Below are 13,568 nucleotides of genomic sequence, written 5' to 3' on the forward strand. Positions count from 1 at the left end.
TCTGACCAGGCTGAGACTGGGTTTCCTTGAGATTGAGTTTGTGTGTTTGTTTTAATCAGTTGAACAGCAGGAAGCTCCAGTCTGAACTGTATAAACACAGAAGGACACATGCGGTGCGTGTGAGTGCAGGAGGATCAGCAGAAGTCCACGCGTTTTAGTTTCCTGTAGAAGTAGAAGTAGAGTCGTCAGAGTCTCTGCTGCCTCATGGAGAAGTCCAAGAACTTCCGGATCGACGCGCTGCTCGCGGACGAGACGACCCGAGGGAGCCGCGACCTGTCCCTGTCCCTGTCCCTGTCCCCCCCCGGGCTGAGCAGCGACAGCCCCCCCGCCGCGCGCAGCCCCGTGTCCACGCCGTCCCCGCGCGCCGCCTCGCAGCTCCAGACCGGAATTATCCCCAAACCGGGAATCCTGAACCTGCCGCACCCGGGCCTGGCCTCGCTGCCCGGCCTCTACCCGGCGCCCATGTACCCGCTGGCGGCGCTGGGGGGGCAGCACCCCGCCTTCTACAGCGGCTTCAGCCAGCTGAGCCAGCTGGGCCAGCTGGGCCAGGCCTACCCGGACCAGCTGAAGGCGGCCGCCATGGCCGGCTCTCTGCCGCTGGAGCACTGGATCAGAGCCGGGATCATGATGCCGCGGCTGCCGGACTACAGCTGTGAGTATAGGAACGGTCCGCTGTTTTATTATATAGGTGGAAAAAGTTATAGTTGAAATAAACCGAGTAGCTATACGTGCAAGAAACATAACACCGCCGCTCTGTCGCACATGCAACTTAATTTATTAACGGGAAGATTCAGGATTTAATTATTATTACGATAGAATTTGTAATTGATGTGACATCCAAGGCAAGGCAATTTTATTTGTATAGCCCGTTTTTATAAACAGTTTGTCTCAAAGGGCTTTACATCCCATCACAACAACATCCTCTGTCCTTAGACCCTCACATCCACTGAGGAAAAACTCCATGGAAAACCCTTTTAACAGGGAAAAATCAGAGAAGCCTCAGGGTGAGCAACAGAGGAGGGATCCCTCACCCAGGACGGACAGACGTGCAATAGATGTTGTTACAGACAAGAAAACAGTTTATAGTGAAGAGGTGGAGAATTAAATTCTACTGTCTCTATAAGACAAAAACTCTTTAGTAGTCTAAGGTAGATCCAAATAACGAATTAGTGTGGTTAGACGATGCTGAGAAGCTAAAACATCTTTTTCGGTTGAATATATTTGCATTTTCTTTATTTCTTGAAAAGGCTTGGGCAATGAGACGTACATTATCTCATAGACTGAAAGTAGCCTATTCTTAAATTGTTACTTTACTTTATTTGTTTATTTGGTCGGGACAATGCATATTAATGGACAGTGAGTGCTAGAGTACCAACTGTAAATACACCGGATTTAGCACATGTCTTAAATTGTTTATTTATGTGTAACACCAAGGAAGGACCGCCATCAAATGTGTCTTGTAATCCCATATGGGATGGGCCACAGTGGGATGACACGAAAATAAAAATCCATTCAAAATTGATTCATTCATATTATTATTTATTATGCCATAATAATACTATAACATAATAATGATCAGACAATTGTCCTTATTACCTTTTGAGCCCGTTGTTTGTTTCCTTTTTATTCTTATATTTCACACTAATCAAAGCTTTTTTATTGATTTAGTATCTGTTTGATCAGTTCGCCTGTAGCTGTTATCGATGATATTAATTGAACATCAGACTGCTATACCTCCGCTTCTCTTGATTCAAGCAGAAAACGCTCAAAGCTCCGTCATAAATAAATCTCTCTGTCTCTATAATAATTATAATTATAATTTACAGCCTGTTATTTGAAAGCAGCAGCTCTGTATAATATTTTATTCATGGTGGTGGTGATGCTGTAGATCTTCATCCCGGCCTCAGAGTGTGTGTGTGTGTGTGTGTGTTATTATAACAGTTTCTTCTGTGCAGTGGCCTCGCGCTTCTTATCTCTGTGTCATATTTTCATTTATTTTATTTCTCTATAAACTTCATCCGGATGGAAATTGTCTTTGTGCGACGAAGGAACTATAAACAAACACCTAAAACGTTCTGTAGTTCATCAATAAAAACCCCAAAAGCCTTCATTGAATTTTCATTAAGTTAATGGCATGCCTGTGTTTTTATGGCCTCTGCCCCCCCCTCTTCCCCCCACCTCAACAATAAACTGGAGTAGAGCTGTTAGAGTTAATGATGGCCGGAGAGTGCGGCCATATGTGCGCGCGTGCCCACCCACAAACATTATATTGAACTTCCGATGTCCTTGGTTCTGACTGTTTATTGGCTCAGACTCGTTCAGACCCATTTAACACTTGAATCAGACATGTTGAATTATTCAGACTAAAATATTAGAATTATTCAAACAGGAAAAAGATTTTTTTTTTTTTTTAATGCATGCAAATGGTTTTAAATGCATAAAAGTACCACATAAATTTGTTATAGCATCAAGGCTTTTTGACTTTGTCAGGAACCTCTATCTAAAAAAATAAAACAAAACAAAAAAAAATCACAATATTCTAAAATGCTCTGGTTAAAATTATGACATTTGTGTTGTTCGGGTCAATTTTGACCTGGTTTTAACAATAAGAACAATAATGAGAGTTCAAACTGAAATCATAAGTGCAAAACCAACCTTTTCATGGATAAGGACCTAACAATGTAACCAAGAGATGAGAAACAAATGGGATGATGAATAATTGTTTTAGTGTGTTTTACAGCTGATTTAAGACTCGGGTCAAAACCGACACTAACACCATAGATGGAAGCAGAAAGCTACAGGTTAAATTGAAGCCAAGGGGTAAACTGACAAAAAAAAGGCCCAGAGACCCACACCAAAAAATATTAATACCAATATTTCCATGGATAAGAAGCCTAACAATGAAAAACAAATTGGATGAAGAAAATATGTTTTTAGTGTATTTTACAGCTGGTCAAAACTGACCCGAACACCATAGCAGTAGAAAGCTGACACAAGACGAAGGTTAAAAACAAAAGTGATGAACTGTCATAAACTCAGTGTGAATGAGTCTCTCTCTCTCTCTGTGTTCCTCCAGCCGGCCCTCAGTCCGGTCTGCTGGGGAAGTGCCGGCGGCCGCGGACGGCCTTCACCAGCCAGCAGCTGCTGGAGCTGGAGAACCAGTTCAAACTCAACAAGTACCTGTCCAGACCGAAGCGCTTCGAGGTGGCGACGTCGCTGATGCTGACGGAGACACAGGTGAGGACAGCAGGTCAACAGGTGTAAAGGTCAACAGCTGTAGCTCCAGGTCCTTCATCCAATCACACATCTGGAATTTAAATGATTCAAACTAAAAAGTCAGGTCACAGACTTTTTAGTTAATAATAATAATTTAAACTCTCCTTTTCCTCATGGAGAAATGTAACAATAACAAGTTATAACACAACATGTCAATGAATCACAATTTTTTAAAGTGTTCCTCTGGGCCTTCAGGCCTCCAGCTGTAGAGAGACAGAAAGAGGGGGAACGACGTGCAGCAAAGGGCCACCGGTGGATTCGAACCGGGGCCGCTGCAGTGAGGACTCCCTGCATATGGGGCAGTACTCTCAACCCACTGAGCTAAACGATGCCCCACTTAATAACAATTAAAGAGATGACCACTAACATTTCTACTATTATGTGAAATATTCAATCAAGCTGCTGGAATACCACCTTAAATACCACCTTAAACCAAACTGTTTAATAACAAACAAAATGTCAATGTCAATTTAAAAAAAAAAGGGGGGTTAAATGGTTTTATTTATTGAATATTATTTTACATAATTCACAAAGGATGATGACAAAAACCTCAGAGGCAGAAAACAGAGGAGGAATCACACACCTTCAGACATAAAAAAAAAATGAATACACTCTCAGTTTTATAGAAAGATTTGATGTACAAACATAAATCTGTTCTGTATTTCCAAAATTTCTCTCTGCGCAAAGTAATATTCATTAACCTTTATTTATTAACCTTTACTTGGAGGTAGAAACCTCATTTATAACACAGTTGAGCAAAAGAACATATAAAATACATCCAGGATTATACAAATAACATGTCTAAGTAGATTAGTGATAAAATAAAGAGAAAGAGAGAGAGTGAAAGAAAGAGTAAAATATCAAATTAGAAACAAATTAAAGAACAAGTCGAGTTAAAATAAGATAAAATTAAGTATTTAAATTGCCTTGATGATAAAAAACACAGAATTCACAGAATTTCACAGAATGAAAAACTGGATTTTGCACCTGTAACGTGTTAACATGATGATATATTTGTGTTTTTTCTGTTGTCAGGTGAAGATCTGGTTCCAGAACCGGAGGATGAAGTGGAAGCGCAGCCGGAAAGCGAAGGAGCAGGCATCGGCGTCGGCCCAGTCGGCCCAGTCCGAGGCGGAGCGGCTTCGCGGCTCAGGGAAAACCGGCTCGGACAAAAGCGAGGAGAGCAGACGAGCTGCGAACCCCGAGGACGGAGGGATAGAGCTGGACATGGAGGAGGACGGAGAGGAGGTGGAAGAGGAGGAGGAGGATGAGGAGGAGGAAGAAGAAGAGGATGATGAGGAGGAGGAGGAGGAGGAGGTGGTGGAGGCAGCCCGGCATTTTCCCGTTGCCATGAGCAACGGCATAGGGATGCAGCGGGCCACGGACTTCTTGCAGCGCGGCACCGACGTCGGCTACGACCAACACAGCCCGTTCTCCGACGAGGAGCTGGAGAGGGAGAGGATGGTGGGAGGAGGAGGAGGAGGAGGAGGAGGAGGAGGAGGAGACCGGAAGATCGGAGCAGGACTGTGAGGAGAGACATGCCCGAGCTTTAAAGGGATAGTTCAACATTTTTGGCAAATCAGCCCATTGCCATAATCCCTATAGTCATAGCAGTAGGTTCGTTACCTTTAATTGTCGGTGCAAGAACGGCGGAGCAGAGCGGTGAGCTGCTCAGAGCTACGCTACGGAGGCTCATTATGGGATTTCTTGGTTTCCCTCATCAAACTCGTCAAATACACAATCCAACAACTCCACAACGCTCTGGTGGACAAGTTGTGACCTGCACATTCACCACGCTATGAGATAATAACACAACGTTACCACACAGAGTTGTTTTAGAGGGAAATTCATGCAAAACCGCTGATGCGCGTTGCCTTCAGGGACAGTTTTTCATCATCAGTCTCTGTATTTCCCTCTAAAACAACTCTGTCTGGTAACGTTGTGTTATTATCTCATAGCGTGGTGAATGTGCAGGTCACAACTTGTCCACCAGAGCGTTGTGGAGTTGTTGGATTGTGTATTTGATGAGTTTGATGAGGGAAACCAAGATATCCCTTTAGCCTCCGTTCGTAGCGTAGCTCTGAGCAGCTCACGGCTCTGCTCCGCCGTTCTAAAAATAGCTTGCAGCGACAATTAAAGGTAATGAACCTACTGCTATGACTATAGGGATTATGGCAATGGGCCAATTTGCCAAACATGTTGAACTATCCCTTTAAGACGTTCAGTCCAGTCCAATCTGCTCTGTGAACGTTCATGTGCTCCAATCAGGACGTTTGTTGGAGTCACTAATCGTTCACACAGCTTCCCAACACACACACACACACACACGCTACCAGACACACACACACACACAATGGAGGACAATGACACAAACAAACTGTATAAACCGTCTGTGAATAGAAACATCTCTAAACTGCACATTTCATAGCATGCTGAAAAAAAGGTGCTCCTTACATTTTAGCTGTTTTCATGAGTAACTGTCCGTCACACACACACACACACACACACATAACGGTGTGCACAGAAAAACAAACACGTGGACGTTTCAACACTTTTGTGTGAATATTGCTGCTTTTTCTTTCTCTTCTCTTCGATCGATGATGTTCATGAATTTGTTCTTGTCACTTTTGTCACTTATACATGTAAATTAATTTAATTTATTTGAATGATTGCAAAGATGCATCATAGCCTACGTGTATTTATCTGTAGCTGTGAAATAATAAAAAGAAAAAAAAGAGCTAAAGAGTTTAGTTTTTTTTTTAAATCTTTGTTCTGGTTCTTCTGCTCCGTCACAAACAGGAAGTGAAGTCTGTGATGGATGCATCCATTATTTCCACTTCAGGAAGTTGGCAGCTCTGACTGGAGGTGTTAACATTAGTGCAGCTGAAGCTCTGCAGGAATTTGGTCAAAGTGAAACAGTAGACAGGTTAAATGAACCTTTTAACCTTTAACCTTTTAACCTTTTCCACATTAAAACATCAAAACACAAGAAAATATTTCACAGCAGCAACACATGGAGCTGCAGAGTCTTCAGGGTTCATCCTCTGTGGTCACGAATGTTAAAGAAAAACTGATGGAGAAATGGAGCAGGGACCCCAGACTAAATATATTGTATAAAATTGTGTTTTATATTGTGCATTCAAAATTAAGCTATTCAAATAATAAACAGGTTCATATATTCATGCTTTTGTTTTAAATGTGCATGGTACAGTGTGTATAGGGTGGCTGCCCCATTGCATGATTATCATTCATTCAAGCTCTTCAAATTTATGTTTTTATTTTAAATATAAACATGGAAAAGCAAAAATATTAAAGGCCCCATGCTGTGCACTTTTCTCTGGGTTTATTTACCTGCTGATATCCCTAACAAGATGTATCATTGGTTTTGAGTACCTGTGATCTGCTTAATATCGTTCATACTGCCCCTTTCTGTTGCCTCTTTCTGGAGCTCTAGCAGGCACAGGTCATTTGGCCAATCAGAAGAGAGAATGAGAACCTCTCCTCTGATTGGCTCACTGTTTTAGAGTGGCATGTGGTCGGGCCAATCACAGGCAAGTAACTGAAACCTAAGCTGCATTCATAAACATTGAAAAAAAAAAAAACTGGTCACAGTGGGCGGAGTTACCTTGTGTGTGACATCACAGAAAGGAGGAAGTGCTATCCGCTCGTCTTAAAGAGACAGTTCCTACAAATGGGCGGTGTGTGTTTCTCCGTTTGTGACCAGTTTGATGCATAAGGCAGTATATACGTGGCCCAGAGACCTCCCCAAGCACGAAAAAATAACCAAAATCACATTTTTCATGCCATGGGGTACAATTGTCTAATCTACCAAAAATTTCACGACACCCCCGCATATTGGACACCAAAGCAGGAGGTCGCGGGTTTGACATCTGTCAATAAAGGGATAAAATGGCGACAACAAAGATTCGTCCAGTAACTGTGGAGATGTCTCACTCTGTTGCATCCCACCTTTAATTAATTAAAAGTCACATTAAAGCTGTTCATGTTAAAAACAAAAAAGATCCATGTTTTATTAAACAAGAAGAAGAAAAAATCTCGACTTCACATCTTCTCTAACTTCGTTGTCGTCTGGGAGCAAAAAGTGAAAAAGAAACTTCCTCAGTTCACGGTTTTAATTTATCACGGAGCCTCTCAGATATTAATTACTCGGTGGAGGTTTACTGATAGACAAATAATTAAGTTAATGAAGAGGAAAATAAAACCATCAAAAAGCCTGATGGTGATGTCACACACAGGACCACCATTTTAATCTCCAGGGGGGAGTTTAGTTTATTGGGTCCCTCGTGTAAAAAGGGGGACTGTGATTAAAGAGCAGACTGCGGAGAGGACACACACACATACACACAGACACACACAGACACACACACACACACACACACACACACACACACACACACACACACACACACACACACACACACACACACACACACACACACACACACACACACACACACACACACACACACACACACAGCCTCATATTTATACAGTGATTAAATGTTTCTGGACACACACAGGCTGCTCTGTGTAATGGAAGAGCTTTTAAACACTGATGAGACTTTTAACAGCTGCAAAGGAAAAAAAAAAAGAAAGAAAACTGCATCCAGGACCATTAATCTGAAAAACAACAGGAAGTGGAGGAGACAAGGACAATATTGGAAATGATTCACTGATAATTGATCTTACTGAGAATGAATGGCTTCATTTGCTATGTAAACATGTGACATTCCTCCACACACACACACTGAGTTTATTGGTTTGTTGATTGATCTGTTGCGTCTCCTCTCTTCCCACATGATCAGGTTCAATTCAGTTCATTTACTGTAACACATGGTTTTTCTTTACGAAGGTTAATTATAAAAAATAATATACTTTTCAGTCGACAGCCCATAATAATAACGTAGGATACTAGGTGTGTTGGTGTAGTAATGCACCAAAAAAACAAATTATTGCCTTCATCCGACTATAACTGGACAACTGAGTGCATGTGAACGCGTTAGTCCGACTAATATCGGAGTTCTCCAACTCTGATTAAAGCAGAAGTAAGTGATATATTTGTGTTAATATAAGTCTTAAATAGTTATATCTTCCGACAGCAATCACTTACATAGAGTGTTTGGACTGAAACACGGGTCTCTCAGTCACTCTGCTCTGCTCTGAGCCGAAGAGAAAACAATTATCGTATCCTACAGTTTTTATCCAATGAGGAGAGAGAACGGCATGCAGGGCTGTGTGTGCAGCCAAGGAACGCCGTGAATGTGGTGACGTAGCGACGAGGACTGTTATGGTGCGTTCAAGGAAACTCGTATTTTTCCGACCGTGAAGTCGTACCAGTTCGATCTGGTACGAGTTCACCGGTCAGAAGTTACGAGTGGCCGTTATAGTGACTTTCACCGGTAAAACAGGTCGGAAAAACACGAGTGGGTTGCCTGAAACGCTACAAAGTCGTAAGTTGTGACTTGAAGCTGTAATTTACGATTTCAAAAGCCTGCCTGGAACGCAGCATTAGCGAAAACGACCGGACCACTCACTTCTGCTTTAAAGCAGATATCAGTGGAATGTTTTTGTTAATATAAGTCCTAAATAGTCCTATTTTCCGTCAGCAATCACTTACATGAAGTATTTCAGCCTAAACACGAGTCTCTCCGTCACTCTGCTCTGCTGTAACCCGAGGAGAAAATTTTCCTTGTGGGATACAAGTGTTATCCAATGAGGAGAGAGAACGGCATGAAGGGCTGTGTGTGCAGCCAAGGGATGCGCGTGAATGTGGTGACGTAGCACGAGGACCAATTGATGCCTGACAAGGGCGGGGGCTGCTAACTCATGGTGCGTTCAAAGAAACTCGTACTTTGTGTTTTTCCTTCCTGTGAAGTCATACCAGTTCGATCTGGTACGAGTTCACGGGTCGGAAGTTACGAGTGGCCGTTATAGGGAACTTTCACAGACAACAGGATGGTAAAAACACGAGCTACGGGTTACCTGGAACGCTACCAAGTCGTAGTTGTGACTTGAAGCTGTAACTTACGGTTTCAAAAGCCTGCCTTGAACGCAGCATTAGCCGAAACGGCCGTGAAGCTGATATCTGCTTTAAGGCCTGGACTACACGAATACGATATATTCCTAAACACACATTGTTCTGTCCAAATGGGCGTCTCAACCACACGAACACGGCGATTTCACCCACATAAACGGAGATAGTTTTAAACGGATAAAAAAGTGGAGAAATAAAAAAATATCCGATTGAGTGGATCCGTGTAGCGATGTTCAACGGAGCTCATGGTGTTGATACGATGACGTCAAACGCCTAGCGACAAGCCGTTACGCACATGCATGGAAGCAAAACGGTTGTCAACAACAATGGCCGACATGTACTGGGGTATCTGTGCTTTGCACTTTTAGCAGTGTTTCCCATTCGTTAATTTATTTGTGATGAATTACGTCCACCACGAATAGATTGTCATGTATACACCTTAATCAGAGTTTAACTGGACAACACATGTGCGCCTGCTCCACAACCCCCGCACTGGCTTAAAGCAGAAGTGAGTGATATATTTGTGTTAATATAAGTCTTAAATAGTTGTATCTTCAGACAGCAATCACTTACATAGAGTGTTTGGACTGAATCACGGGTCTCTCAGTCCCTCTGCTCTGCTCTGAGCCGAGGAGAAAACATTTATCGTATCCTACAGTTTTTATCCAATGAGGAGAGAGAACGGCATGCAGGGCTGTGTGTGCAGCCAAGGAACGCCGTGAATGTGGCGACGTAAGGACGAGGACTGTTATGGTGCGTTCAAGGAAACTCGTATTTTTCCGACCGTGAAGTCGTACCAGTTCGATCTGGTACGAGTTCACAGGTCAGAAGTTACGAGTGGCCGTTATAGTGACTTTCACCGGTAAAACAGGTCGGAAAAACACGAGTGGGTTGCCTGGAACGCTACAAAGTCGTAAGTCGTGACTTGAAGCTGTAATTTACGATTTCAAAAGCCTGCCTGGAACGCAGCATTAGCGAAAACGACCGGACCACTTACTTCTGCTTTAAGACCCCAGAACAAAAACATCCAAGAAAGCCGGTGGCAGAAGCTGTTGTTGTAGCGTTACGGCGTTCTTGTCTGCCTCTAGTAATCACCATGACCACGTGGGATAGCGTGCACCTTATCTGCACAATAAGTAACGCACACATTACATACGAGATGAACAAAGCTTTACGGTTAACCATCTCACTGTAGTTCAAAATCAAACAGGTCAACCGGAGAAGAGGTTCTGTAACGCGCTGAAACGACGCATCATCGCCACCTGGTGTTTTCTCAGTTGCATGTGAACTGGGACAAGGACAGAAGTCCGATTAGACGCCAAAATCTAAATTTGAGCATTAAGGTGCATGTAAATGTAGTGAGTAAGCGTATACCTCTACTCTGACCACGATGAGCAACTCCACTTCACTACTGCAGCAATAAATGTAAGAGATAATTGGTTTGTCTGTCCCTTTTTATCAATGTGTGTGTGTGTTCAGTTGTAAGCAGTGTGTGTGTGGTTTGGTGTTTGTGCTTAAAGGGATAGTTCAACATTTTTGAAAATTGGCCCATCGCCATGATCCCCCTAGTAATAGCAGTAGGTTCGTTACCTTTAATTGTTGGTCCAACGTGCTTTTAGATCGGGGGAGAAGAATACCGAGCGGCGCAGCTACACTACGGAGGCTAATGGAATTTCTTGGTTTTGCTCATCAAACTCAGCAAATACACAACCAAAAAACTCAAAAACGCTGTGGTGGACAAGTTGTGACCTGCACATTTACCACGCTATGAGATAATAGCGGAAAGTTAAGAGAAGTGAAGCAAATACTCGGAACTACTTTCTTCAGTGAACCACTGGTCGGAGGGACACAGTGTGCGCACCTCAGCCAGTGCCGTAGTATACGGACGTATCTGCAGTAAACAGGCGCTTTTGAAATCACTCCGCCGAGCAGCCGTCTAGAGTGTAAAGTCCGACTTTGCCTCTAAAACAACTCCATCTCGCAACTTTCCGCTATTATCTCACAGCGTGGTGAATGTGCAGGCCACAACTTGTCCACCACAGCGTTTTTGCGTTTTTTGGTTGTGTATTTGCTGAGTTTGATGAGCAAAACCAAGAAATTCCATTAGCCTCCGTAGTGTAGCTGCGCCGCTCGGTATTCTTCTCCCCCGATCTAAAAGCAGCTTGGACCAACAATTAAAGGTAACGAACCTACTGCTATTACTAGGGGGATCATGGCGATGGGCCAATTTTCAAAAATGTTGAACTATCCCTTTAAAGCGCTTTGGGATCCCACACACAAAATCTTCTTCAGGGCCACCAAAATCCTCGAGCCGGCCCTGTCTCCTCTCTCCTCCAGGTAATCAATATAAAACAAGCTGATTGATCAATCGATCAATAACCTGCAGCCCAAACAAACCGGACCACAACAAAGGAAACACCAGATATAGCGTGTCGCTGTGTTTATTTATTTTAATGAGGTCACAGATTTAGATTTAGAGGGTTGTGATGTCAGAGCTGCAACAGACTCACATTAAATATGACAGATTTATTATTTCACCTGGCAGACGCACAGAGGGACACTGTCCCCAAAACTGACGTGAGTAACTGACTGTCATCAATTTGCTGTAAATTAATTCACAACAACTTTGATAATTGATTAATAACTTGAGTCATACTTTTTCAGCCGTAAGTTTCCTTTTAGTTTTATATCAGAGTAAATGCACCAAAACAAAACTTCTCTGTTAGTTTTAATATGTGAAGTTCGGTTTTGGGGAATAATGATGGAATCTGTTTTTTTTCTGTGTTTTTTAAATAGAATCATTTGGTCAGATAAAACCATCTTAATATTTATCTATTTACTTGTATTTGTATTTTGTATTTGAGGGAAAGTGCACATTAATTAACATAGTATTAGTTAAAGGGATAGTTCAACATTTTGGAAAATTGGCCCATTGCCATAATCCCTATAGTCATAGCAGTAGGTTTGTTACCTTTATTTGTCGGTGTAAGCTATTTTTAGAACGGTGGAGCAGAGCGGCAGGCTGTTCAGAGCTACACTATGGAGGCTAATGGAATTTCTTGGTTTCCCTCATCAAACTCATCAAATACAAAATCCCAAAACTCCAAAACGCTTTCGTGGACAAGTTGTGAGCTGCACAATCACCACGCTATGAGATAATAATAGAACGTTACGAGACAGAGTTGTTTTAGAGGTAAATTCATGCAAAACCGCTGATGCGCGTTGCGTTCAGGGACAGTTTTTCAGCAAGCAGACTCTGTATTTACCTCGAAAACGGCTCCATTTCGTAACGTTCCATTATTATCTCATAGCGTGGTGATTGTGCAGGTCACAACTTGTCCACGAAAGCGTTTTGGAGTTTTGGGATTTTGTATTTGATGAGTTTGATGAGGGAAACCAAGAAATTCCATTAGCCTCCATAGTGTAGCTCTGAACAGCCTGCCGCTCCGCTCCTCCGTTCTACAAATAGCTTAGACCGACAAATAAAGGTAACAAACCTACTGCTATGACTATAGCGATTATGGCAATGGGCCAATTTGCCAAAATGTTGAACTATCCCTTTAACAGCCAAGTTTTCAACTGGACGAGGTGTCACTGCCAAGCTGTAGCAAAACAACACAACTAAACAACATAGTACATGCATTACATACTCTATAGATAACATGGTATATCACTAAAATAATACCACCTAAAAGCACATATGTCAAATATGTAGAAACACAAAGAGACACAACATGAGGGTGTCGCCTGCAGAAGAAGAGCACAGCAGCAGATGCATGAGGACGTGTTTCCAAGTTCATCAAGTGGAAGATGAAACAATCTCCAAAAGACATAAAGTTAAACATGAAACACTCTTTTTTTTTCAATATTTTAATCAATATCAGTGTATTATTTTAGTTTTCTACAGTTTCAGAGTGAAAAAGGGAAACAAAGCAGCAGCCTGCAAAATGAATGGGAAACCCAGGAGACTTGAGCTCTCAGAGAACTTTGACCAAGGTATCAGACAAGAGATTTACTATTTACACACTGGGATAGTTTCCAAATGTAAAAGATTAAAATAAAAAAATAAAAAATATTGTTTAAAATGAATGTGTCATCTGTAATTTTATGTCTTTTGGATCATTTCATCTTCCACTTGATGAACTGTTCACATTAACAGACATTTGGCCCGAAGGGGGGACAAACTTTTGCATGATGACACTACCTATTTTATGATTTTTTTTTAAAGTGTAAAGTG

General features: G+C 42.2%; 1 protein-coding gene across 1 annotated transcript; it reads left to right on the plus strand.

Annotated features, from left to right (window-relative positions):
• Positions 1–204: 204 nt before the first annotated feature.
• mnx2b (motor neuron and pancreas homeobox 2b) lies at positions 205–4,806 on the plus strand (the record flags this gene model as incomplete). Its single annotated transcript, XM_084001505.1, has 3 exons — positions 205–652; positions 3,077–3,237; positions 4,312–4,806. 3 exons carry the CDS (start codon positions 205–207, stop codon positions 4,804–4,806), a joined length of 1,104 nt encoding a protein of 367 aa, XP_083857631.1.
• Positions 4,807–13,568: the final 8,762 nt, after the last annotated feature.

Source organism: Trachurus trachurus (genome assembly GCF_905171665.1).
Source record: "Trachurus trachurus genome assembly, chromosome: 3".
Lineage (NCBI taxonomy): Eukaryota > Metazoa > Chordata > Actinopteri > Carangiformes > Carangidae > Trachurus > Trachurus trachurus.